General features: G+C 25.7%; 3 protein-coding genes across 3 annotated transcripts in view; all 3 read right to left on the reverse strand.

The window, feature by feature from the left end:
• Positions 1–3,280, reverse strand: part of LOC100202881 (glycolipid transfer protein) — a 13,891-nt gene extending 10,611 nt beyond the window's left edge. The window contains exons 1-2 of the mRNA XM_065807952.1: positions 3,137–3,280; positions 3,001–3,059 (exon numbers count right to left, since the gene is read on the reverse strand). Of these exons, the coding sequence (XP_065664024.1) occupies positions 3,001–3,059; positions 3,137–3,248 (171 nt within the window). The 5' untranslated portion in view covers positions 3,249–3,280. The remainder of the gene's footprint in view (positions 1–3,000; positions 3,060–3,136) is intronic.
• Positions 3,281–4,969: 1,689 nt separating this feature from the next.
• LOC100199292 (pre-mRNA-splicing factor 18) lies at positions 4,970–10,424 on the reverse strand. The gene is made up of 3 exons (XM_065807954.1): positions 10,165–10,424; positions 9,885–10,060; positions 4,970–5,778 (listed from the first exon to the last, which is right to left on the reverse strand). The coding sequence occupies exons 1-3, from the start codon at positions 10,365–10,367 to the stop codon at positions 5,111–5,113; spliced, it is 1,047 nt and encodes a 348-aa protein (XP_065664026.1). The 5' UTR covers positions 10,368–10,424; the 3' UTR covers positions 4,970–5,110.
• A 2,138-nt stretch (positions 10,425–12,562) lies between these two features.
• LOC100214622 (AFG1-like ATPase) overlaps positions 12,563–25,000 on the reverse strand; it is a 19,783-nt gene continuing 7,345 nt past the window's right edge. The window contains exons 2-3 of the mRNA XM_065807953.1: positions 18,006–18,247; positions 12,563–14,370 (exon numbers count right to left, since the gene is read on the reverse strand). Coding sequence (XP_065664025.1) covers positions 13,168–14,370; positions 18,006–18,247 — 1,445 coding nt within the window. The 3' untranslated portion in view covers positions 12,563–13,167. The remainder of the gene's footprint in view (positions 14,371–18,005; positions 18,248–25,000) is intronic.

Genomic DNA, 25,000 nt, shown 5'->3' on the forward strand with positions numbered 1-25,000 from the left:
ATAAACTTATTAAAGTAACTCCCGCAGTGCAACTTCATATTCAAAATTTATTTTGGAGAGAATATGATGTAGAAAAAGAGTGTTGTTCAAAAAACATTTGTAATTCTTGCAAAACAAATTTATATGCATTGAACAGGGGTGAAACATCAAAATTAAATGATTGGATTGAGAAAATATCTCAAATAAACAGACAAAAACTCAGAAGATCATCTGATATTAGTGAAATATCTGAAAGATCACAACAAATAATCAAGATATTGTTGATAAAATTGTTAAAAAGATATGTCTTTTTTGCTTTTCTACAATAGGTATGATTTCCTTGAACAAATAATGCGGTAGTGGTGTAATGGTAGTGCGCTCGCTTCATAAGCGAGAGGTTCCGAGTTCGAACCCCACCACGCCCCTGGTAGTACCGCGCTCAACTTGTTTCTCCGCGCAGTGGCCTTGTTCGTCAAGGTTCGTGTTTCGGAGTTATAGAGTTGAGAGAGGGTTATAACCACAATTAAGTAGTCTCCTCATCTGTAGTGGCCTTCTGGGCCTTGGGGAGGTGAAATAACAAAAAAAAAAAAAAAAAAAAAAATTAAAAATATTGTATAAGTTATATAATATTTTATTTAATAAACTATTTCTTCAATTATTAAAAGAAAAAAAAAAATTTAATTTTAGCATAGAGTCTATGCTAGTCAATGCATAGTCTATGATTGACTTATTAAATATTAGTGTATTATTTTTATATGTTTTACAAATATAATAATATCAGAGTTTTTCCTACTTTAAATTTCTATTTTGGCAAAGGAATTTCTCACTTTTGATGTAAAAGTGAAGCTGTAAAAAACCTAATTATGTTGGCTGAAGGTCTTGGAAATGTATCCAGTGAGCAAGTTGCTTCTGGGATTCTCAATATAAAAATGAAAAGAGACAATATTAAATCTGGAGACAAATTTCCTTTAAAAACTTTTGGAAACAATCTTCTTGTTGTTGTTGGCACACCTGATAATAAATGCAGCAGAGCATCCATTAAAAAGTTATCTCTTGAAACTATAGCGGAAATCTCTAATACTCTAAACCTGAGTAAAAGAAAGACTAACCTACTTTGTAAACATATGCGACAAAATTTAGGGAAGAAAATGTTAGAACCTAATATTTCAACTCAGACAGAGGAGCTGCATAATATATTTTTAGATTTTTATGATGTCAAAACTGAATCATTCATTTCAGGGGATGAAGAGATAAGTCGGAGTTTGGTATTTGTAAAAGATACTTCTGTTTTAATTCTTCATATGATTAATGAAAGAAGTTTGAATCCTTATAGCACTATTGTTAGGATTTCCATTGATGGTGGACAGGGTTTTCTTAAATGCGTTATAAATGTTTTTGACCCACTATGTAAACATACAACTTCAGAAAGTCTTGATGATTGTGGTGTAAAAAGATCATTGGTTTTGGCTTTAGTTGAAGATGTTTCAGAGCATAATGGTAATCTTAGCAAACTATTGAAACCACTAGCTCTAAGTGATGTAAAATATTCAATAGCATTTGATCTAAAATGTGGTAACTCTTTATTTGGTTTAAGCAGTCATAGCGGAAATTATTTGGTTTAAGCAGTCATAGTCACAAGGGGAAAGTACTCTTAAGAGCGGAAAAAAAAGAATCTTTGGTTCAATTGATATCAACTACAATAAGCTCATTGAAGATGGATGCAAAAAGAATCATATGATGAAATTTAAAAACTGTATTTCTCCTAGATTTGTGTACCTTGATGAACCTCTAGAAACTTTAGTAGAACATCTCATTTCTCCACCAGAGTTACACATTCTTATTGGTATTACTTCTATTTTTGTAAAAATATTAATTACATTGTGGCCTGATTTTGATTCGTGGCTTCAGTCGAATTATATAATTTTTAGAGGTTACCACAGAACTGGTTTGGATGGTAATAATTCACAGAAACTTTTAGATAAATTAGATAATTTAGAAGTTAACTTTCAAAGTGCACCCACTATATTACCAAATATGATATTTCCAAATATGATATCTCCAACCTGTAGTTAGCTGTCTTATAAAGTTTTCAATTATTAAAACAAAAGGTTTTAGCATGTTTATTGAAGAATCTACTTCTGAATCAGTTTTAGATTTTAAAAAAGCATTTGAAAATCTGCAGCTTCATCTTCTGGAAAAGTTTAACTGCCAATTAAATATTAGCTGGAAAGTTCATATTTTAGTATGTCATCTTGTTCCTTTTCTTCAGCATAGTCAGTTTGGGCTTGGTATATATGCTGAGCAGGCAGGAGAAAGTGCTATCAAGTATAGAAGCAATACACGCGTCGTTTGGAACACAATGATTATGCAAAACAGCTTAAGAAAAGTGTGATTGAGTTCGGTATAAACAGTTTCAAGTAATCCTTTTCTCTCATTTTTTAAAATTTTTAATTATTGTGAACTTTGAATAGTTGAATTATTTTATAAGGAATTTCAATATTTCATGTTAAACTGCTACATTTATTGCATTGATGTTGTATTGTTAATCTGGAATTTATCTTAATTTTATCATAAAAGATCTCATTTTTTTATTTTAAAGTTGTATTTTTTTTAACAAAAATTGTTTTAGAAGTGTAATACTCCTATAAATTTTGAAAAAAATCACCCCCTCTTCATATTATCCCCTCCCCCTCCATATGTTATTTTAGGTAAAAACTATTTTTGCAAAAAAAATGTTTAAAAGTTAGTCTAGATTTTCAAAATTATTTTAAAATACCTAAACCCAATATTAATAATTAAACAAAAAAATTTAGAGTAAACCAAATTTTACCCTGGCGGTCTCAGGAGAGCACAGTGATATATATATATATATATATATATATATATATATATATATATATATATATATATATATATATATATATATATATACACTATATACTAAATATAATATACATTTATGTGCATATATATATATTTATATAATATATAAAAGAAAAAAAAATTTAAGTAAAGCAATACCGTTACATTGCCTCGAATATCGGATTTGACTGGAGCAAAAGCAGTAGACCCAAGAATGTCTATTGGAGAAACAAGAAAATTTTAATCAACCAAAAAATAAAGCACACATAAACAAACACAGGGAAAAAAAACATACCAAAAAATGGTATTATTTCACTGCAAGCATCTAAAAACGGTTTTGTCTCAATCTTGCCATCATCTCGCACAGTTTGAAACTGGTGTTTAACATTTCCAAAAAAAGATGGCATTGCAAAAGTAATTATTATTTGACTAAAACATATATACTATATATATATAATACATATATTTTTGACTATATATATATATATATATATATATATATATATATATATATATATATATTTATATATATATATATAAATGCGTGTTTAGATAAGCATTGTGACATCACACTGAAATAGCTAGCTGCCGTGCGCTTTAGTACATACAATAACTATTTTATAGCCTGCTGCTGCCGCTACATCGACTGAGGGTTTAGGATGGGGGAGCAATTTTTTTCTTTCAACATTCTTTTTTTTTCTTTTTCTAGAAAAGCTGTATGCTATAAAGATAAGCAAAATTAGTAAGCATATGCTGATCTGTATACGCTATAGTAGATATATATATGTTTATATATATATATATATAAATATATATATATATATATATATATATATATATTTATATATATATATATATATATATATTTGTAATTCACCTCCCCAAGGTCAAGAAGGCCACTACAAGTGAAGAGGCTACTTGTGGTTATAACCCTCTCCCAACTCTATAATTCCGAAACACGAACCTTGACGAACAAGGCCGCTGCACGGAAACTTAATTTTTGTTTTTGATTAGTCTACAGTTATTAAAAGTTTTTTGTTAAATAAACTATTTATGTTAGTTTTTTAAAACTTAAATTTTACAATAAAATCTTTGAATACATTACATTATAATCCAAAACAAAATATTTAGTAACTAAATTAAATGATGAAGGAGATGCTATGTTGGAAAGAAACATTGTTAAATGAAGATGTTATGTTGAAAAGAAGTGTTAAAAAATGAAGATAACATGTTGGAAACAGATGTTGAAGCCAAAGTTATGAAGGGGAAATATGTTAAATGAAAATAAAGCTGTTGTTTTTTAAATAAAATACATAGACATCACTTCTCAACATATGTTGAGAAGTGATACTGAATAAAATTTTATCTTACAGGAGATAAATAAGGTGTTTCTTAAATAAAATGTTACTCGAAAGAAAATGTTTTAAAAGAAGGTATTATTTTAGAACAAGTTGTTGTTAACTGAGATAAAAAAAAAAATTTTAATTTTTGTTAATACTTTCCATCATTTATACATATTCTTCATACATATTGACTTTTTCAAACAACGAAATTTTATTTAATAACAATAAATAATTATAACATTGCTTATTACAATTTTAACTATATCTAGTAATACAATTTATAAAAATAATGTTATAATACATAACAATATATAACAACATAAATAAGTTATTATATATTATTATGTGCAATTATAGTAACGTAACTATAATAATATAATTATTATAGTTAAATTATTATATTAAACTATACTAACAATAACAACAAATTACCATAACAACAATAACAACAATAACAACAATACAACAACAATACAAAATATTACCATAACAACTATAATAATAATAACAACATTACAATACCTTACATAAAGAGGTTTTTAATTAATATTATTATTCATAACTATGGTAAAATAAATATAATAAATACAAATAATATAATATAGTAATAAAATGTGTAATAATAATGTATAATAGCATTATAATTATAGCATTAACTATAATAAATACTAATACTAAATTATAAATATAACGTTAATAATAAAAAATTTAAAAAATTTTTTTAAAAAGTTCCCAAACCATGTGAACACTGTTAAGAGACATGAAAACAAAACAAAAAAACAATGTTTCAAAATCTAAAAGTTTTATAAAATTTTAAATATTAAAAGAAATTTCCATTTTTACTGTTACTTTAGTTACTTCAGTACTTTTAGGTAATATAAATTTTTAAATATATTTTTTGGACTTCTCATGTATAACTCAATAAACTATTGGATAGACTGATATTCAACACATTTTGAAGGAGCTGCTGTATACTTTTTCTGGCAAAATGTCATTAGGCGCTTTAATGCTTGTATATATTTTCGTTGAGTTTCATCATTAAGCACATGTGCAACAAGGGCAGTTGATATTTTTTCTCTACCAGTTCGGGCGTGAATACCAGGATTGGTGACACCAATAGGCCATGGTGCATTTCCGATTGCCATTTGTAAGTACAAGTCACTAGCTTTGACATATTCACGATGAATTAAATTTTGTACAATACCAGTTAAAGCATTCAATATATCAGCTGTCAAACTTTGAGATCTTAACTTACGAAAAAGAGGCTTTAAGTACGCCATTGTTTGTTCATATTGAGCACTGCTCAGTTTTCCAGAAATAGATATCTTTTCATGAAGTTCACGTTTATTTAAATCCACACCCCACAAGTAAGACAAATGTTTTAAAAATTCAAGAACCATTTGGGCACTTTGCTGCATATTTCCTTTCTCAATATTCTGTGAAAGTTCAATTAACTCTTCTATAGAAAGAGCATCATGAGAAATCTTCACATCGTGAGCTTTATTGGTGCTATCACTACTCCCTTCTGTGTTTAACTGAGCAATATAACTTTGGTCTACTCTATCTAATGCGGCTTTAAAATCATTTCGCAAACCTTATTAAAACAAAATTATATAAAATAAAAGGTACATACTTTGCTGTATAAATTATATTGCAAACATTAAAAAAGCAGAAATCAAAAGCATGATAATATGTATTTACTAAATGTTTACTACTATTTATTAACTATTATTATATCAAAAAAATAATATAAATAATATATATCAACAATAATATATATGTATATACATATATATTAGGGGTATTCAAAAGTTAGGTCATGGAAAAAATTTCACTAACAAATAGGCAATTTTTTGCAGACTATAATAAAGAAATGAAAAACTGTTTGTTTTTTTTAATAAGGTTTGCAAATTATTTTTTTACCTCGCGCTGGCCTCATCAAGTTTTCAAAAAAAACTTTTTTTTATAAATTGCATAATATGCAGTCTTCTCCGTTTGAAATTTACCACCAGCGCACGAAAAAGGACTGGCCGGACAGTAATTATTTGTCTGGTGTGCGCGATTTTAAAAAATCTTTTTTTTTGATGTGATTAAGAAAAAATGTATGTGATTAAGAAAAAAGATTTGTATGTGATTAAGAAAAAAGATTTGTTGCAATTTAAAAATATGCTTGAAATTTTTTGGCGAGCGCTTAAAAAAGCCCCAGCCGTAGTATTGGCAAGCATGTGGGCAAGCGCAAAACTGCAAGACCACAAAAGTACTCATCAAACAGAGAAGACTGAAAATATCAGGAAAAAAATAAAAAAACTGGATACTATTTTATTAAATGTTTATGTTATATAAAAGATATATACCAAAAGTTATCATTATAGGTTAATTTTCATGCTTTGCAATCAATTAATGAAATCCAAGTTTTTCTTCTAATGTAGATAGAACTCTGATTTTTTTATGTATGCTTACATTCTTTATAGAAGCATAATAAACAACAGTGTATTTTGATTAACCGCCTGAAGAAGAAAAAAAGAGGGGAGGGGGGAAAGACCATTCTCAACCCTTTTTGGTTATTTCTAATTATTTATATTTTATCATTATTAGAATTAACCAATAAGGATTGGAAGGGATTTAGCAGTATAAGCAAGAAAACAGAAACGTGTTTAACAAGAAAAAATATGATTGCATCATTATTAATAATGCAATCATATTTTTTCTGGTTAAACACGTTTCTGTTTTCTAGCTAATAATGATGAAATCTCATAAAAGTCATAAAAATTAACAATAGATAAGATTTGTTTAGTAATAATAAAGAACTTGTAGAGAGTTGTAAGTGAATTTTAATATAAACAGCAAATATTTTTCTGTGACTTAGCTACTTTTTACTATTTCCTTTGTTTATTTGTTATAGTATTTGTAAAAACCTTTTTGAATCAAATGGCAATTATATAAGATATTCAATGTAAATCATTTAAATTATTAATAGAATTAAAAAATGATAACAAGAAAGAGAGAATTGGAGCCTGTTGACAATGGTAGTGGTTGTTCCAGCTCTCACAAACCCAAACAAAGCTACCAGAGTACCAGAATAAAGAATAATTTTTTTAGTAAAAAAAATTATTCTTCATTCTGGTTAAAAAAGAAAGTCTGCAAAAATGATGTCTGCTATGCTTCCTCTCAAGATTGATGTTTTGAAGCACCTGCTATATCTCCAGGAAAAGAAGCCACAGAACACAAAAATTGACTCACTGATATCTTGCCAGCTTGGTGTTGGTTTCAGGTAGGATATTTGTTTTAAAACAAAGTGATTTAAGCCAAATAATTTTCAATTTAAAACTATAATTTAAAAGATAACTATTTTAAAAAACTAGCGAAATGTATTTTAATAACCCTTTGTTTTTTAAATAGAATGGTATGTACCATAGTAACAGAGCAGTGTCAAAATGAATGCATTTTAGGATCTTCATGTTTATGTGGCCTAGATCTGAATTCCCAGTTATCAGTGCTAGTATGCTGATCACGAATATCAAGGCATATATTACAAAGAATATGAATCTGAAGAAGTCACAGCACAAAACAAACCAAAGATCGCTTCCAGGAAAGAGTTTATTGCTTCATTAAGAGGTAAGTATAACTTTCAAAACACAAATTATTACAAATAACTGATTGGATTTGAATAGATTATTATAGAATTTCTTACTGATCATGACAAAAGAGAAATTGTAACTTTATTATATCAACTAACTAAACTTACTTTACTTTTTATAGGACTATTTTTGGCAAGCACTGACCACAAGACACCCATTAAAGCTATTAAGATGGATAAATTCATATTAAAGGATGACAAAGCAAATGACATCGCCTTCATCAGAGATCAGATAACAGTTCGCAAGATGTGTATCAAAGATCTCGAAAAAGCCAGAGCTGACTATTCAAAGCAAAAGACTAAAAAAAGCCAGAGCTGACTATTCAAAGCACTCTTTATGATTTGACACTACCAGCAGCAATACTGGCAAACTGCATGGAGCTATATACAAGTAAATAAAAATAAGAATATATTTTTAAAATCTTATTACTAACTTAGTTGTTCGAATTTTTAAAGTACTATAACAATTATGTAAGGCTACTTTAATATTGATAATAATTTGACTGCGGTAAATATGAAATGTAAGATATTGTACTTTTAAGATTGAGATCTGACCTTGACAAGCCCTTACTGATGTTGACCTGCCGTAACCATGTAGAAGACGCCTACATAAATCGTTTCAAAAAGGCCATTGTTGGTCCTAAAAACCCTCTTTTTAAATTTCTTCATAAACAATGGCATTCCATTGATACTGAAAGTTGCCAGCTAAACAGATATGAATGGAAATCTGTTTGTGGAACTTGGCTTGAAGTTCAAGTCATTGAAGCAAAGAACCAACTTATGGAGATGGTAAAAACCAAAGCTTTTAAAAACTCAGAGGTTAGTTTAAAAATGTTGTAAGCAGACATTAAAACTCTATAATTATTTTTAGTAACATTTTTTTCATTGCGTTATAGTATCTAGATTTAGGAAACATTCAATAAAAACATAATCAAATTTTAGACTGGTAAGAAGAGAGATGACTACCATGAGCTGTAGAGTTATGTCTTATGTACCTGGACCCAAGCTTTATCTGCAAGTTTAAGAAACCTGGTGCTATGCATCATGCCAGATTCATGGCCAAAGGTATTTATTACATGAAAATTCTCCTTCTTAAAGATTCTGTGCAAAACGATATAGATCTGGATTCAGCTCTCATCACCAGGATGGGCAAGTTTATTGCTATCTTCTATGCACCCAAATTTCTGATTAATGAGAAGCCAGACTTTGCTCCATTACAGGTATTTAAACAAAGTATAATCATTAAATTTAAATATAAATTTACTATTACTAAATTTCATGCATTAAAACTATAAATTTATAAAATTACAAAAATATATCATTTTTTCTTTATCAGGACTTGAATTCTATTTGGTAGATGCCCAAGTATGTTGAGGATGAACACTGATTTTCCCATGATTTAAACACTACACTTGCAGCAGCAAGTGTAGTGTTAAATCATGGGGAAACCATAGCTGGTACCTGGATCCAACTTTTGTTGTGATTGTGCTGGCAAATTCAGACAAATCAATCACTGAACAAGAAAAGGACAGGATCACCATAATTTTCCCCCCGTTATATTAGGCAATTTATAAAAAAGAAGTTTTTTTTTGAAAACTTGATTAGGCCAGCGCGAGGTAAAAAAAATAATTTAAAAAAAAAAACAAACAGTTTTTCATTTCTTTATTATAGTCCACAAAAAATTGCCTATTTGTTAGTGAAATTTTTTCCATGACCTAGCTATTGAATACCCCTAATATATATATATATATATATATATATATATATATATATATATATATATATATATATATATATATATATATATATATATATATATATATATATATATATATAATATGTATATAATAATATATCAACAAAAAAAAACATAAATTACTATTATTGTAAATGATTTCACTTTAAAAATTCTTTAAACATTTATATGAAGTTTATTACTTTATAAGAATAAAATTTAACAAATGAGGATTACTTATGCAAACAGGTAAATGAGAATTAAAAAGTGTGTAATAAACCTTTGTGCAATAAATTGAAATCATCTTATAATAATGATTTCACTTTACCTTTGTCTTCATCATTGCTTATCATCTCAATCAGTCGCAAACGTTGGCAAGTATCTTCATGGGATTCTCCAAACAACTTGATTGGTTCTTTTAGATCTCGTAAACGTCGACACAATTCTGATTTTTCTATATTTTTGTATTTTAGATCAAGTTTCTTTATTTTTGTTGGAGGAGTTCTATAAACAGAATAAACTTTTGAAAAATTCTTAGTTTACAATCAACAGATAGCACAATTTTTACAACTTATGATCAGATATAAAAAAAAAAAATTTGAGCTTACTTGTTAACTTCACCTCCTGAGTCAGAAGGCTCTACATTTTTTAACAGCCCTTTCTTTTCTAGAGTCAAGTTTTTCTGTTTACGATATTCCTCTGCTTGAACTTTGGATAAATCTCCTCTTTTAAAATATGTTTTTTGACCTATAATTGGAACTGAGTCTAGTTGCTTTCGTTTTCGATCAAGCTCAGCCAACAAAGACTCCATTTATTTAGGACAAAAAAAATATATTTAGTTCTAAAAAAATTTTAAATGCAAATGTTTGATGAAAACATTAATACATTTTATAAAAACCATTCTTTTTTGAAAAAAAAGTTTAACTTGTCTTAGACAAGCAATGCTTCCATACTTGGCAATCTCAAAAATTTTTCAAACCTACTTTTAAGACAATTTTTGCAACATGTTTTTGGGTTACAACACAGCATCAATATGTTGTTGGGTTATAATACAGCAACAACATGTCATTGAGTTACAACACAGCAACAACATGTTGTTCGGTTACAACACAGCAACAACATGTTGTTGGGTTACAACATAACAACAAGATGTTGTTGGGTTACAACACAGCAACAACATGTTGTTGGATTGAAATACTAATAAATAAATATCATTATCATAGAAAAATTTTTTAAGTGAAAAAAAGTTTTATAAAATACAAATGTTTTTATAAATAACTTGCAAGTAATAATTTATGAAATATTCACAAAATATGCTTCATTAAAATCAATTTAAAAATGTCTGTGTTCTTTGAAAATCGCTGTTATATTTATTTGATTTTAAAAACATTACCAAAAAATAAATTAAAATTAATTAGAATAAATTAGAGATGGAATAATTTTATTGTCATTAAAATTTATTATTTTATAACTTTTTACATTAAAATAAACTAATAATATCTATATAACATAACATAAATTCATATTCAAAGCTTATAAAAAAATACATTTGCATAATGCTATTATAAAATACATGTTCAATAATATACAAATAAGGCAAATGATTGGCAACTTAAATTAGGGAATGTAGAACTATAGTATATCAGATGACACTTTAGATTTGTGCTAACAGTATATGTATATAAAGATAAAAACAATGCAAAAAAATTTAAATTTGAAATGTGTAAGTGCAGATTTAGTTCAGCACTGTACAAATATGTTTTGTTCTTAAGTAATTTTAAAATGCTGACTAAGAATATCCCCAAAATTTTATAATCTTATTCCAACTAGTTCCAAAGATATACAAATTTTAACTTTGTCATAAACCGGCTATTAAAATGCCAATTTTTTTTCCAGAACTCTTTTTGAATTTTTAGAACATTTAAAATAAAATGGAAGAGTAGTACTTTTATATAACATATAGTTTAACAAGATTCTTAATAAATAATTTGGAAAAGTACTTTAAATGATGGCTGTCACAACACATTTTTTTATCAAGGTTTAAAAGATTTTGATTATCTAGAAAAAGATATTCAAAATATACGCATACATATATATTCGTTTAGAAACAGAGCATAATTTTCATTGAGTATTTATGATTTTTTTTTTCATAGTTAAACAACCGTACTTTTTTAAATGGCAGACTTAAATCAAGTTCAAAAAATGATTCAAAATACTTAAAGTTTTAGAACGCAAATGCTAGAAAACATAAAAGTTAAATACCTGACTTTATTTAAAGTTTAATTTAAAATTCTATTCAAAAAAGTAACCCAGAGTTATACATAGCAAGAAAGATTATGTTATTTATACAAAGGTGGTCCTTCACAACAAAAAAATCATTATTATACAACCTTCATGAACTAAGTATTCAAAATTACATTCCCTTATTTAAAATAATGATTTTTAATGTTTTGTAGTTTGCAGCCAAAATGGTGTATCAACCCGGAAAAAAAGTGGTACATACTGTCTATATGTATTTGCTTTCAAACTTAGTATTGCTGGTTAATGTTACCCGATCGAACATCACATACAAAGATTTAATGGTAAAAATAGTATGTGATGAAAACAATAATGAATACATGGGTTAAAGGTGCTAAAAGTCCAGGTTCAGTGTTACAAGGATAAAAGCAACAGCAACAATCATTGGACAACCAAATATTGACAGATTCTTGAGTTTTATAGATTAGCACCAAAAACAAGATAATATAATAAACAATATATTTTATTAAATTAAAAAAACACAATATTTTAAAGAATTAAGAAAACAGCAACAACAATTTAACAATAACTAAAAGGGACATTGTAAAAATTAAAATTGTACATGGCCAAAACTGTTTCAAGGACCAGTTTTTTATTTGTCTTATAAGACTAAAAATTAGATAAAATGCATGTTTAAATTTATTACTTAATTAAATAATATAATTATACTTGACTATGTTTTTATTTCTGCTTTAGAAAAGACCACTCTTTTTGTGTGACAACAATTTTTTTGTGCGACCACTCTTCAATTTTTTGCAACAACTCTAACCATTAAAATAATGATAAATGTTTAAAATTCAGGTGTCATGTTTGTTTTTAAATGTTTTTGAATTGTTTTATTGAATTTCTTACTCTACTTTTGCTTTTTAATATATCACATAACTTTTTCTATATTTACTTATATATTATTTACTTTATTATTTCTTACTCTAGTTTTCTATTGCACACATATAAGAGACAAGAGCCGAAACAATTTTTTTTACATGACAGAAAACTGTCTAAGCAAAGTTAAAATATATTTTTGGAAAAAAATTTTTTTTTTGACTTAAACGATGAAATTTTGAGGACATTTAAATTTTATTAAAATCTTCAAGTAATGTAAAAATCAGAAAAATTTGATATCCTAAGTTGCGCTTTTTTAAAAAATAGGTGTTTTTAAATGGAATTACCCATTATACATACATACATACATTTGAAAAAAAGTTATTATCTACAGAAAAAATAGTTATAGACATTCCTAATTTTATATACACTATTTAAAAGCTTATTTTCAAATGTTTCATTTTTAAAACTTCACTAATGGAAGTTAATCATTACTTGTTTTTTTTTTTATTAACCAATCTCTCCCACCATCCAAATCCCCAAAAATGCCAATCATTGAATTTAGGTGCTTTTTCAAGTCTTTCCATGTAGTTTTTTTTTGTAACCTCACGACTTAAGGTTTTATAACTTGCTTCATCTGCCCAATCAATTTCTTTTAAGTTATGTTCAGTAACTTTTTCTGAATTTTTACTTTCTTCAATCTCTTGAAGTTTTTTTTGACGTTGAACTTCACGCTGAATGCGTCTTTCAAATGCAGAGTTACATTCCGAAGGAGAACCTGAATATGGTAAAAAATTTATCTGTCTATGAGCTGATTTTTGGTACAGAGAACTTTGCATCTCTTTCAGGCGGCTGATTGCTCGTCTGAATGAGAAAATCTCATCTTGGCCTGTTAAAAAATCAAACTCATGAAGAATCATATCGGTTAAATTTAAATCATATGCCATTTCATCTAACATATCAAGTGTCATTTGACTGCTATTAACATGATTAGCATTTGATAACTCTTGAGTATCATCAGAAAACTTTGGAAGCATTTGGAAAATGTCATCAATAGAAGCTTGAGAATTGCAATAGACTTTTACATTACACTCATAAGCTGCATCTATAAAGCTTAAAAATCTTCTTGCTTCATTTTTATGAAACAAAGTCATTTTTGGAATATCATCAATAAAAACACTATGAAATGAACTGCATATTTTAAAATAGTCAGCTGATCCTAATGGATGACAACATAATTCATTAAATGTAAATCTAGCGACATTTCCAGCACACAAAGGTATATAAATTTTTCTACCATAGACATGCAATACAAAAGAATAAACTTTTTCTCCTTTTGGTATAAGTTCAGTAAACATTTTGTCAAATGCTAAATCAGTCAGTTCGCTTTTTGGATAAAGAAATCTTTGTTCACCAGGTATCATTTCATCTCTGTAATCAAAAGTAGAGTCAATGTGATGAATAACACAGTGTTGTTCAAATAAATTTCTAAAAGTTGATTTTATGTCAAAAGGTTCATTTTTATTGGGCTTATGGTTACTGAATGATGCTTCTCCTAAATCATTTGGTGCACGATTTGATGTTGCAACAATAACAGCTCCATTATCTATCATATGCTGAAGTACACCTGACAAAAGTGTGCTAGATGCATAATCAGCTAATTGAACTTCATCAAAACATATCAACCAACAATCCTAGTAAAAAATAAACATTAGAAAATAGTTGTAAAAAATAATAGAAATATTAATATAAACATAAATAATTGTAGCAATAATATTAGAACAATAGTAAAAAGATTTTTTTATAAACATAAAAACCAACTAATATATACTAAATAATTATAAGTACATATATGTAAATAAATAAAATAATTATTTACTGTAAAATAAAAATAAAAGTTAATTTATTTTATATCATTTATATAAACCTTATAAATTTTCAATTCTTTTGTGTATGATTTTTATAATACTCCAAGAAAAGTTTATCATCACAGAGGATTGTATAACAGCATATAATGAGGAAGATTATATCTCTGTATTAGGAACTACATTAGTACTTCTGAATAAAAACAAAATGAGAATCTCTACACAAAAGTGATTTTTCTGCAATTTAATCCCTACTCAGTTTTAATTTGAAACTAGTGGTATTTCTATGTTCAGATAATGATCATTTATAAGGTTTATATAAATAAGAAATCTCATTATAGAAACCATCCAAACCACACAAGTGTGAAACCATGAAGATAAAAACTTTTTAAAAAAGTAAAGATAAAAATTTGCCAAATCATAAGTCATATAAAGCATGACCATATACTCTGTTTGAATAAAACAGTCATATTTTAGCGAACCTGGCATGTTTTAAATGTCTAAAAAACTAATGATTACATTTTATTATACTTTTTAGACGTCTAAAATACAACTTGTGCCAACTGAGAATATCTTTAATTACGTTTTGAGATAACAAAAAGCCATGTTTTTATTTTAATAGAAATCACTTTTAACCAATTTATAAAAAAATTTCAATTAAAAAATGTTGATTTCTAGCTACCAACAAATTCAGAGGAAAGAAGAATTAATTCAAAAAATTGAAGTCATATTTATTTAAGATAATATTTATAATAGAGATTTGGGCAAATCAAAATTTGCAACATTCTGTAGTCCGAAATACATATTTTGAAACCCTATACATGTTCAGAAAAAGCACAGATGAATTTAGCTAAATAAAACATAAAACTGTATTGGAAAATCTATTAGAACAGAATCAAAGCATAGCCGAGCTTCACTATTTCTTTTTTTTGTCATTAGGAAAACAAACTACTTTTTTTTTAATCTTTACTTTTGTATTCTGATAATCATGGTTGTTTTGAGCTGTGAAGTTTATATAACAATATATGTACCATTATGTTAAAGTTAATGTTGATGATTGATTTTTTCTGTTAATATTATTTGATATTTATAGAAATATTCAATTTCACTTAATTAATCAATATGTTTATTGACAATTGTTTTGATTTTTTAATTCAATTTTTAGCTAATGCATAAACACCATTCTTTTAAAACCATTTAACCAAGTTGCGCATATCTCTGCCTTACTCTGAGAGTTTCAAACTATGACCAACAAAACTATTACTCTGAGAGTTTCAAACTATGACCAACAAAACTATTACTCTGAGAGTTTCAAACTATGACCAACAAAACTATTGATATATAAGTAGCACAAAACAGCTTTTTATTTTTTTATTTTACAATGTAAATTATTATAACAAATTATTATAACATAAATTATTATAATTTAAATGTGACAATGTTTTGTTATTAAAAATTTATTATTCATTCAATTTTTAATTTTAACTTTACTTAACTTTAATTTAACTCTCACAAATGAAGGATTTAACATACCTCATTTATAGTTTCAAACACTGAAATTTTATTGAAATTTCAACTAGTAAAAATGCGTTTGTTAAGAATATAGTAAAGACTGAGCTTCCACCTTTTTTCCCCAACCTTTGCATATACATAGAAGTAATTTTAAAGGTACTCAAGTCATTTATAAAAGTCTTGGCTTTGTATTTTATTTATGTGACATTTAGAAATTTTTAATTTATTGAAAAATGAGGGTGGTTCAAAAAAACTAATTTTTAGGAATGCCTAAGCACACACTCCAAATGTGTTCTATATAATGAAATAACACTGGATTTAAAAAATATTTAAATAAAAAATATTTTAAGAGATCTGTTAAGACTTTTATAATTTTATCTAATAAAAAAATTTACTTCATTATAATTATATTTTTTTAAATTTATGACAAATGGTTTTAAGTATTATTATATTTCAGCATTTTTCATTAAAAAAAATTTTTTTGGCATTCTTTTAATAAAACTTTAATACTAATTTTTTTAGAATTCAAATACATGTTTCAAAAATGTATATAAAACCAAGGTGACCATAAATTAGATTCGCATCAATGAAAAAATAATTTAAAAAATTTTTAAACTTTTTTTAGTAGAGCAAAAAACTGTCTATATTCCCAAAACTAAATGAATTAAATTCCTGTAAAAGTAAAAACTTTTTGAAGTTTCGTTAGCTAAGCATTTTATTACATGGCGCCTGGGTTCTAATAAGTTTGTAACATATACTGTTGTTTGCCATACATGATGAATTGTCAAATCTGCATTTTGCCGTACATGAGAAATTGATGTGTTTTTTTAAATAATAACAATTAAAAAATAAATACTTGATAAATACTCAGTTGTACAATTTGAAAGGAAATGGTAAGTCTTTATTAACTGGTTAGGTATTGAGAGCCAATTTGAACTGGTCATTTAACATGTCAATTATAAATATACCATCTGTGCCAATAATTTTTTGTTATTTAATAATATAACAATAAGTTGTTGTTACTTGTACCGAATGGATTTAATGTTTTGTTTTGACTTATCTGATTGATTTGTGTGAGCTATTAGGATAGCAAAACAAATATTTTTGATTTTTTTTTATCTCAAAAGCTAGACTATTTTCAAATTTTATTATTAAATATTTGTATTTGAACACATAACTTTTTTTTTTGTATTATTGAATAATTTTATTATTACTTATTTAGACCAAAACATATAACATATTTTTAAAGTACATATTCTTAAAGTACATATTCTTAAAGTATATATTCTTAAAGTACATATTCTAAAGTACATGTTCTTAAAGTACATATTCTTAAAGTACATATTCTTAAAGTACATATTCTTAAAGTACATATTCTTAAAGTACATATTCTTAAAGTACATATTCTTAAGTACCTGTTGAGGCTTGTTAAAAACAAGACTCAACATGTACTTAAGTAGCCTCAGAAAGTACTTAATAGTACTTAACAAGCCTCAGTAAGTACTTAATGAACCTCAACAAGTTTTTAAGAAGCCTCAGGAAGTACTTAACAGTACTTAAGTACCAAGCCTAGATAAGTCCTTAACAAGCCTTAACAAGTACTTAAGAAGTATCAGGAACTTAACAAGCCTCAGCAAGTACTTATCAGTACTTAACAGGCCTCAGCAAGTACTTGATAGAATTCAAAAAGCCTTTCATGAAACGTTATCTTTTTCTTTTCTGTAGTTCTACCTATGACATAATCTGTAGTTCTAACTAAGACATCATCTGTAGTTCTACCTATGACATCTATATTAGGCATTTGCTTACTGCTATTGATTTTTTATAGCTAAAAAAGCAACCTGTAAAAACATTTAAATTTTTAATTAGTGGTGCCTATAAGATATATTTTAAAATTTTTTTTAACTGATTAGGTAATTTAAACTGATAGGTAAAACAATTTAAATAGTTACCGATAATAATTTATTGGCTATATGTTGTGATGGTGTTACAAAATGTGCTTCATCTGTGCCATAACACAAATTCCACTGATTGATTTCTGAATACAGGTTTAACATGAACATGTTAAAATGAACCCGCTTCTTTTCTGAGATAGGTACTGAATTGTAAAAAAGATCAAGCAATAAGGTTTTCCCTGTTCCAACTTCACCATACAAGTATAAACCTTTTTGGAATGACTTTCCAGTTTTATCTCCTATATCATAATTTAAAATAAAGTTAAACTATACACACAAAAACACAGACACAAAAATATACATACATACATATATATATATATATATATATATATATATATATATATATATATATATATATATATATATATATACACACATATATATACATATATACATATATATATATATATATATACATATTATATATATATATGAATATATATATATATATATTTATATATATATATATATATATATACATATATATATATATATATATATATTTATATATATATATATATATATATATATATATACACATATATATATATATATATACATATTATATATATATATATATATATATATATATATATATATATATATATATATATATATATATATATATATATATATATATATATATATATATATATATATATATATATATATATATTATATTATATTAGTAGAAAATCACTTAACAAAAATATTTTCCATTTAACACTGTGTTTCATTCATCAGAAATTCATACAAAGATTCATCAGAAATTCATCAGATTTCTGATGAATCTTTGTTGATGAAACACAGTGTTAAATGGAAAATATTTTTGTTAAGTGATTTTCTACTAATATACAACTGCTCTGTTCTTTTAAGAACATTGAGCACTCTATTGTGTAGAATACTTTTTAAAGTTGTTTAAATATATATTATATATATATATATATATATATATATATATATATATATATATATATATATATATATATATATATATATATATCAGGGACAAACCCAGACCTGTTTTAGTACTGCTGGAGCGGTATGGGGGCCCAAAAATTATTTATATTTTTTAAATTTTCTTTTTTTTTTTTATCAAAAATTGATAAAAAAATGTTTAGTTTTAAATGCAGTAGTATATAAATAATTTTCAGTTTATTTTAGATACCTCTTTTTTTTTTTTTTGGTCAATAAAATGAATTAAGAACAAATGGCTTTTTTACATAATGACGTAACGTAACTGTTCTTTGGTTACTAAATGAACAATAGTTTTATAAAAATGAAAGTCGTTACAAAACTTAATTTTAAAAACTTTTTGCAAAATTTTGTAAAAATGGAATATATAAAAAATGTGCTTTTTTGAAAGATAGAGCGATTTTAAAATATCCATTCAAAGTAAAGTTAACTTATGTTTTTTGGCAATTAAGAGTAAACTGCTTTTGATAATAAATAAATAAAAGTAAACTGAGCATATAAATAATTAAGAGTAAACTGCTTTTGATAATAAATAAATAAAAGTAAACTGAGTATATAAATAATTAAGAGTAAACTGCTTTTGATAATAAAAAAATAAAAAATTAATGTCTTACTAACTATCAAATTTAATTTTTAAATGAATGAACTTTTGATATTTACCTTACAATTTTAGTTTACGTGAGGAAAACGAAAAAATGAAACGTTAACTTTTTCAGAGAGCTTTGTTTCTTTTCTTTTTGAATTTTAAAATTATAAAAATAACGATTACAATAACTTAATAAAAGTTTTATTAAGATCTGTTTAAAATAACCCATAGTAAATGTAACTTATTTATTAAACGTAACTTTTTAAATTATACTTAATGAATAAAAAACATTATATAACTTTAAAATTTAATTTCTTCTAAAATATAAAATATTTTTTAATCAAAAAAATATAACATTTTCTAAATAATGTTTACCGTAATTATCCCTTCTTTAATTACCGTTAATTTAAAAGGCGCCTTAAAATCACTTTAAAAATATTTAATAGTTCTTTGAATAGTTATTTGTATATAAGACATAACACTATTTTGTTAACTTTACAAATACTATGCAATTTAATTTTTTTTCATTTTAACTAAAATATTTTTATTAGAAATTAGAATAAATAATATTCTAATTAGAAATTAGAATTGTTTTTATTTTTTTATACTTTTATATACAGTCCTCGGAATTAGCATTGGCATTCGCCAATGCTGACCTAACTGCTGACTTAACAGTATCTGAGGTTGGCAATTTTCTGCCGACATTAAAATTTTAAAACCTTATTTTATTTGCTATTTCAAATAAATGAAAAACGGCAAACCAAACGACTTATGCAAATTCTAAATAAAATAATTATAATAAAAACAAAAAAATAAATGTTTTATTCAAACACTGAATAAAATTATTTAAAAAAAAATGACAAAGCAAACCTTCTATAAAAATTATTTAAAAAAAAAACACAAAGCGAACCTTGTATTATAATTATTTAAAAAAAAACCGACAAAGCGAACCTTCTATTAAAGTTATTTTTAAAAAAACGACAAAGCGAACTTTCTATTAAAATTATTTTAGAAAAAAACTACAAAGCGAACCTATTAAAATTATTTTAAAAAAACCACAAAGCGAACCTATTAAAATTATTTTTAAAAAAAACGACAAAGCGAACCTTCTATTAAAATTCTAAATAAAATAGTTAAAATATAAACGAAAAATTAAACATCTTATTTCAAATTTGAATAGAAAAATAAACTGTAAAACAAACATATTATTTAAATTCTAAATAAATTTATTAAAATAAAAACACACAAACATTTTAGTTAAATTCTGAACAAATTAATTTAAAAACACAACAGCAAGATAAACGTTTTATTTCAATCATAAATAAAATAACTAACTATAAAGCAAGAATAATAAAATTTTAAATAAATTCTAAAGTAAAAACTTTGAAAAAAATAAAAATAAAAAAAAATTTTTTTTTTAATTTCTATTAAAATAATTTTAAAAAAATAGCAAAACAAACATTTAAATTCTTGTTATTGTTTTTCATATTTTTGAGCAAACATCTGCGAACTTTGCTTTTTTATCAATTTTACGCTAAACATTTGCATGTTAGTCAGTTTGTCAAACCATGTTTCAAAGTTTTGTGCCGACCTGATGACTGTTTTAGGTTGTAAAACAGTTTTAGGTTGGCAATTTTTTGCCAACCTTATTTTTCCTAATTCCAAGGGAACTCATTTCTTTGGAATTTCTTTTATTTAGAATTTTATTTTTTTATTTTAACATTTATTTTTTGTTTTGCTGTTTTTATTTTAACTATTTTATTTAAAATATAAAAAAAAGTATTTTTTTTTTCATCTTTAAAATAAAATTTCTTTTAAAATTTAAAATTTTCTTTTTCATCTTTATTTTAATTATTTTATAAAGAATTTAAATAAAATGTTTGTTAGGTCCATTTTAATTCATTTGTTTTATCTAAAATTTAAATAAAGCATTGCTTTACCAATTTAATTATTTTGAAAAAGCAAATAAATCACTTTTTAAAATTCTCAAGTCGACAAAAAATTAGCCAACGTTAAACTATTTTTGGTGAGCAAAAAAATTTTAAAATAAAGTTTTTACCATAATAACATAGAAACGAGATTGGTAAAAGACTTTTTTTTTTTTTTTGATGGTTGATATTAGGCTTAAATAAGTAATTAGAAGAAATACTATCAACTTAAAAATAATTGATAATTTAGTGAAATGATTAGAACTAGGCAAGCTGATATTAATTATCATCAAAATATAAGAAATGCTGCTTGGTAAAAAGAAATTAATTTATACCTAAATTAGAACATCATGGTTGGACAAGTTGAAAGCAATTATCACATAAATGAAAGAGATTAATAGCCTAGGCAAGATTAATCATTCTCAAAATGTAAAAAATGCTGCTAGACAATCAGAATATATTGTATAGCAAGAAGTAATACTATTCTAGATTATAATCATTTAAGAGAAATGAGCCAGATCTGTTAGCATTGCTGTGCTAAAAAATTTCTTTATGAAACACATTTTTTATGTTGCCATAATAGAAAGGTAGTTTTGCTTCCATTTTCACTATTTCTGCAAGATTTACAGGAAGTTATATCATAATTCAAATATCAATTTTTTAAAATATATTAGAATTTAATATACCTGCCTTTAATTTGCTTTATTTACTGATAATGTGGTTTAACCTATGAATCATAGGTCGCCATGTTTTAAAATATGTGGTCAAGTTTTTCATTGTGTAGGTAATCTTAGGCCAGATCAAGATATTCCCCTAGCATTATCAACTGTATATATCTGACCCACTTGTAAATTTTAGAAACCAATAACATCGCAATCAACTTTGCTTACATAATTTAATGTTTCATTTGCAAACTATAGTTAGTGAAGTTGCTGTTGTACTCATTGGAGATGGTGCTGCATCTGCTTCAAGGGAAATTATTTACCCAAAAGGTCATTCAAAAGTTTTATTGACAGTGTCAGCTAACTTAGATCCTACGGTTTATTCCCTTTTTTCCCAAGAGATGACATAATTGGTGCGCAATCCTGAACATGCAATATTGGTTAGAAATTGTGTATCTTGGTTTTATAATAAATTTTAAGTTTAAATATAGTCTTTGATTAGAAAAGATCACAATTTGTATGATTCTTTTACGTTTATTTAATATTCAGTTGTAACAATAGTAATACTATTGGTAATATGTTTAATGATAATAGTGAAATTGAAATTAATAATATTAGTCTCGAAGTTATTAGTGTAAATGGTAATTGGCGACATAAAAATAGTTGTAAAATAAAAGAGATAGATCTAGGTAGGATAAAATTAATGGTTGTAAGAAATGCTGCTCAGCAAGCAGATAACTTACTTGCAAGAATTCAGGGTCAAGCAGTGTTAATGTATGTTAATTCGATTTTACTTTAGACACTTGAGAACAAAGCAAAGTATAAATTTTTCTAATTATATGTTATTATTACAAATATATTATTTATATATTTATAGTAATATATTAAGTGATTCATAGTATATATATTTATAGTAATATTTAGTTTAATAACAGTTTATAACAACAATTTATAAACAAACAAATAATAACATTAATGATTTTAAATTTTTTTATAGTTTCAAACATAATTATGTTATTTTCTTTTTTTAGTTGTCTTTCTTATCACTTGATTAGTTTGCTTACTGTTAAAACATGGTTTTAATTTTATAAATTTAATATGATGTCAAGTTTACTCTAATAATCAGTAATTAACAGTTAACAGAGAGAAGCCGGAAGTTAATTAAGAAATGCTGGGAACTTATCTTTTAATCAAGGTAAAAATAATATTGTTTACTGGTAACAATAAAACCAGTTACTATTATATATTCCGTGTTTTTTTACTTTTTTTAACATTCTGCTTTGAAAACGCTTTCTTTCTCTCCCTCTCGATCTTAGATGAGAGGGAGAATTAATAAAAATTATGTAATTATTGAGCTCTTACGTATTTCTTAATACCACAATTGATAATGACCATTTATAAGAAATATTTTACGAGTTACTTGCTATTTTATGATATAATTGTTCAAACTATTAGCTATAATTGTCCCTTGATTGTTCAAATATTGTAAATCAAATAAAACCAAATCAAATTTATTCTGAATAAAGATCTTACATCAAGGATATTTACAAATAGTAATGATACTAATCTCAAGTAAACACCTATCAAATTTAATAATAATAAATAGTGATAATAAAAAGTAAAGTCAGTGATAATAAAAAGTAAAGTCAGATAAAAGGTGATAATTGTAAGAAAAGGAAGAAATAGTAGTAACTGTAAAAGTTATATAACGATGTTAACCACAAAAATAATACCAACAACAATAATATAAATAATAACTATAAATTAAAATAATTTCAGTAATAATAACAGGTTAATAATAATATTAGTATTGATATAAAAATAACATTATTAATAACAGATATTATAATAATATAAAGTAAATACAAATTAAATTGATATTAATAATTATAAAATATGAATGACAGTAGTAATTATTAGGAATATATTTATATAATGATATAAAACAATAATAATAAGGAACAACACTAGCATTTATCAAAATTTAACAATAATAATAGTAATAATAATAATAAAAGTTATTGTTACAAAAAATGTATAACATATATAAATATATACAGTATTGGACAAAACATTTGCAACCAACATCAAACAATGCTAAAAAGTGTTCCTAATTTTACATGTCTTAAAAATGAAACGAACTATACTACCACAGCAAACAGTTCAGGAGTCTGGAGTCATAGCATGCCATGGCATGAGCAATCAGCTGACAGGTGACAGCACACAGGCAGAATTTCGTTGACAAGTGCCATTTTGCAGCGGACAAAACAAGTGCAACTATTTTGGTTTGTTTCATTTTCTTAAGCCTGGTCCGTGTCAACGTCACTGAAGTTTTTTAATAATTAAAGGAAGTATCCAGAAGTTTCCAGAAGCATGCAAAAGTTTCCAGAAGAAGCATGTGGAAGCATCCAGAAATATCCAGAAACATTCAGAAGCATCCAGACGCATCAAGAAGCTTCCAGAAGCATCAAAAAGAAGCATCTAGAATCTTCCGGAACAGGTTCACACAGGTTCATTTTACTATATAAGAGATATGTAAATCAACATGTAATTCAGTCAGTATATGGAAGTCAATCAGTCAGTATTATCAAGACAGTTTATCGAAGTGAGTTTTATCAAAGTGTTTTATCGAAGAACATCAATACAAGAAGTGAAAAACAACAATTGTGTAACATTACATCAATACAGTCCACATTTAACCAAGACGTTGTGTTCCACAGAGCATTATTGTATCATCACAAGGTAAATGTAACACGGTAAGCCTTGAGAAGCGTGATTATTTATTTTTATTATTTTTATGACTTCAAGTGCAAAAATGGCTCCCGACAGTCTTGGATT

Source organism: Hydra vulgaris, chromosome 10, assembly GCF_038396675.1.
Source record: "Hydra vulgaris chromosome 10, alternate assembly HydraT2T_AEP".
Classification (NCBI taxonomy): Eukaryota; Metazoa; Cnidaria; class Hydrozoa; order Anthoathecata; family Hydridae; genus Hydra; species Hydra vulgaris.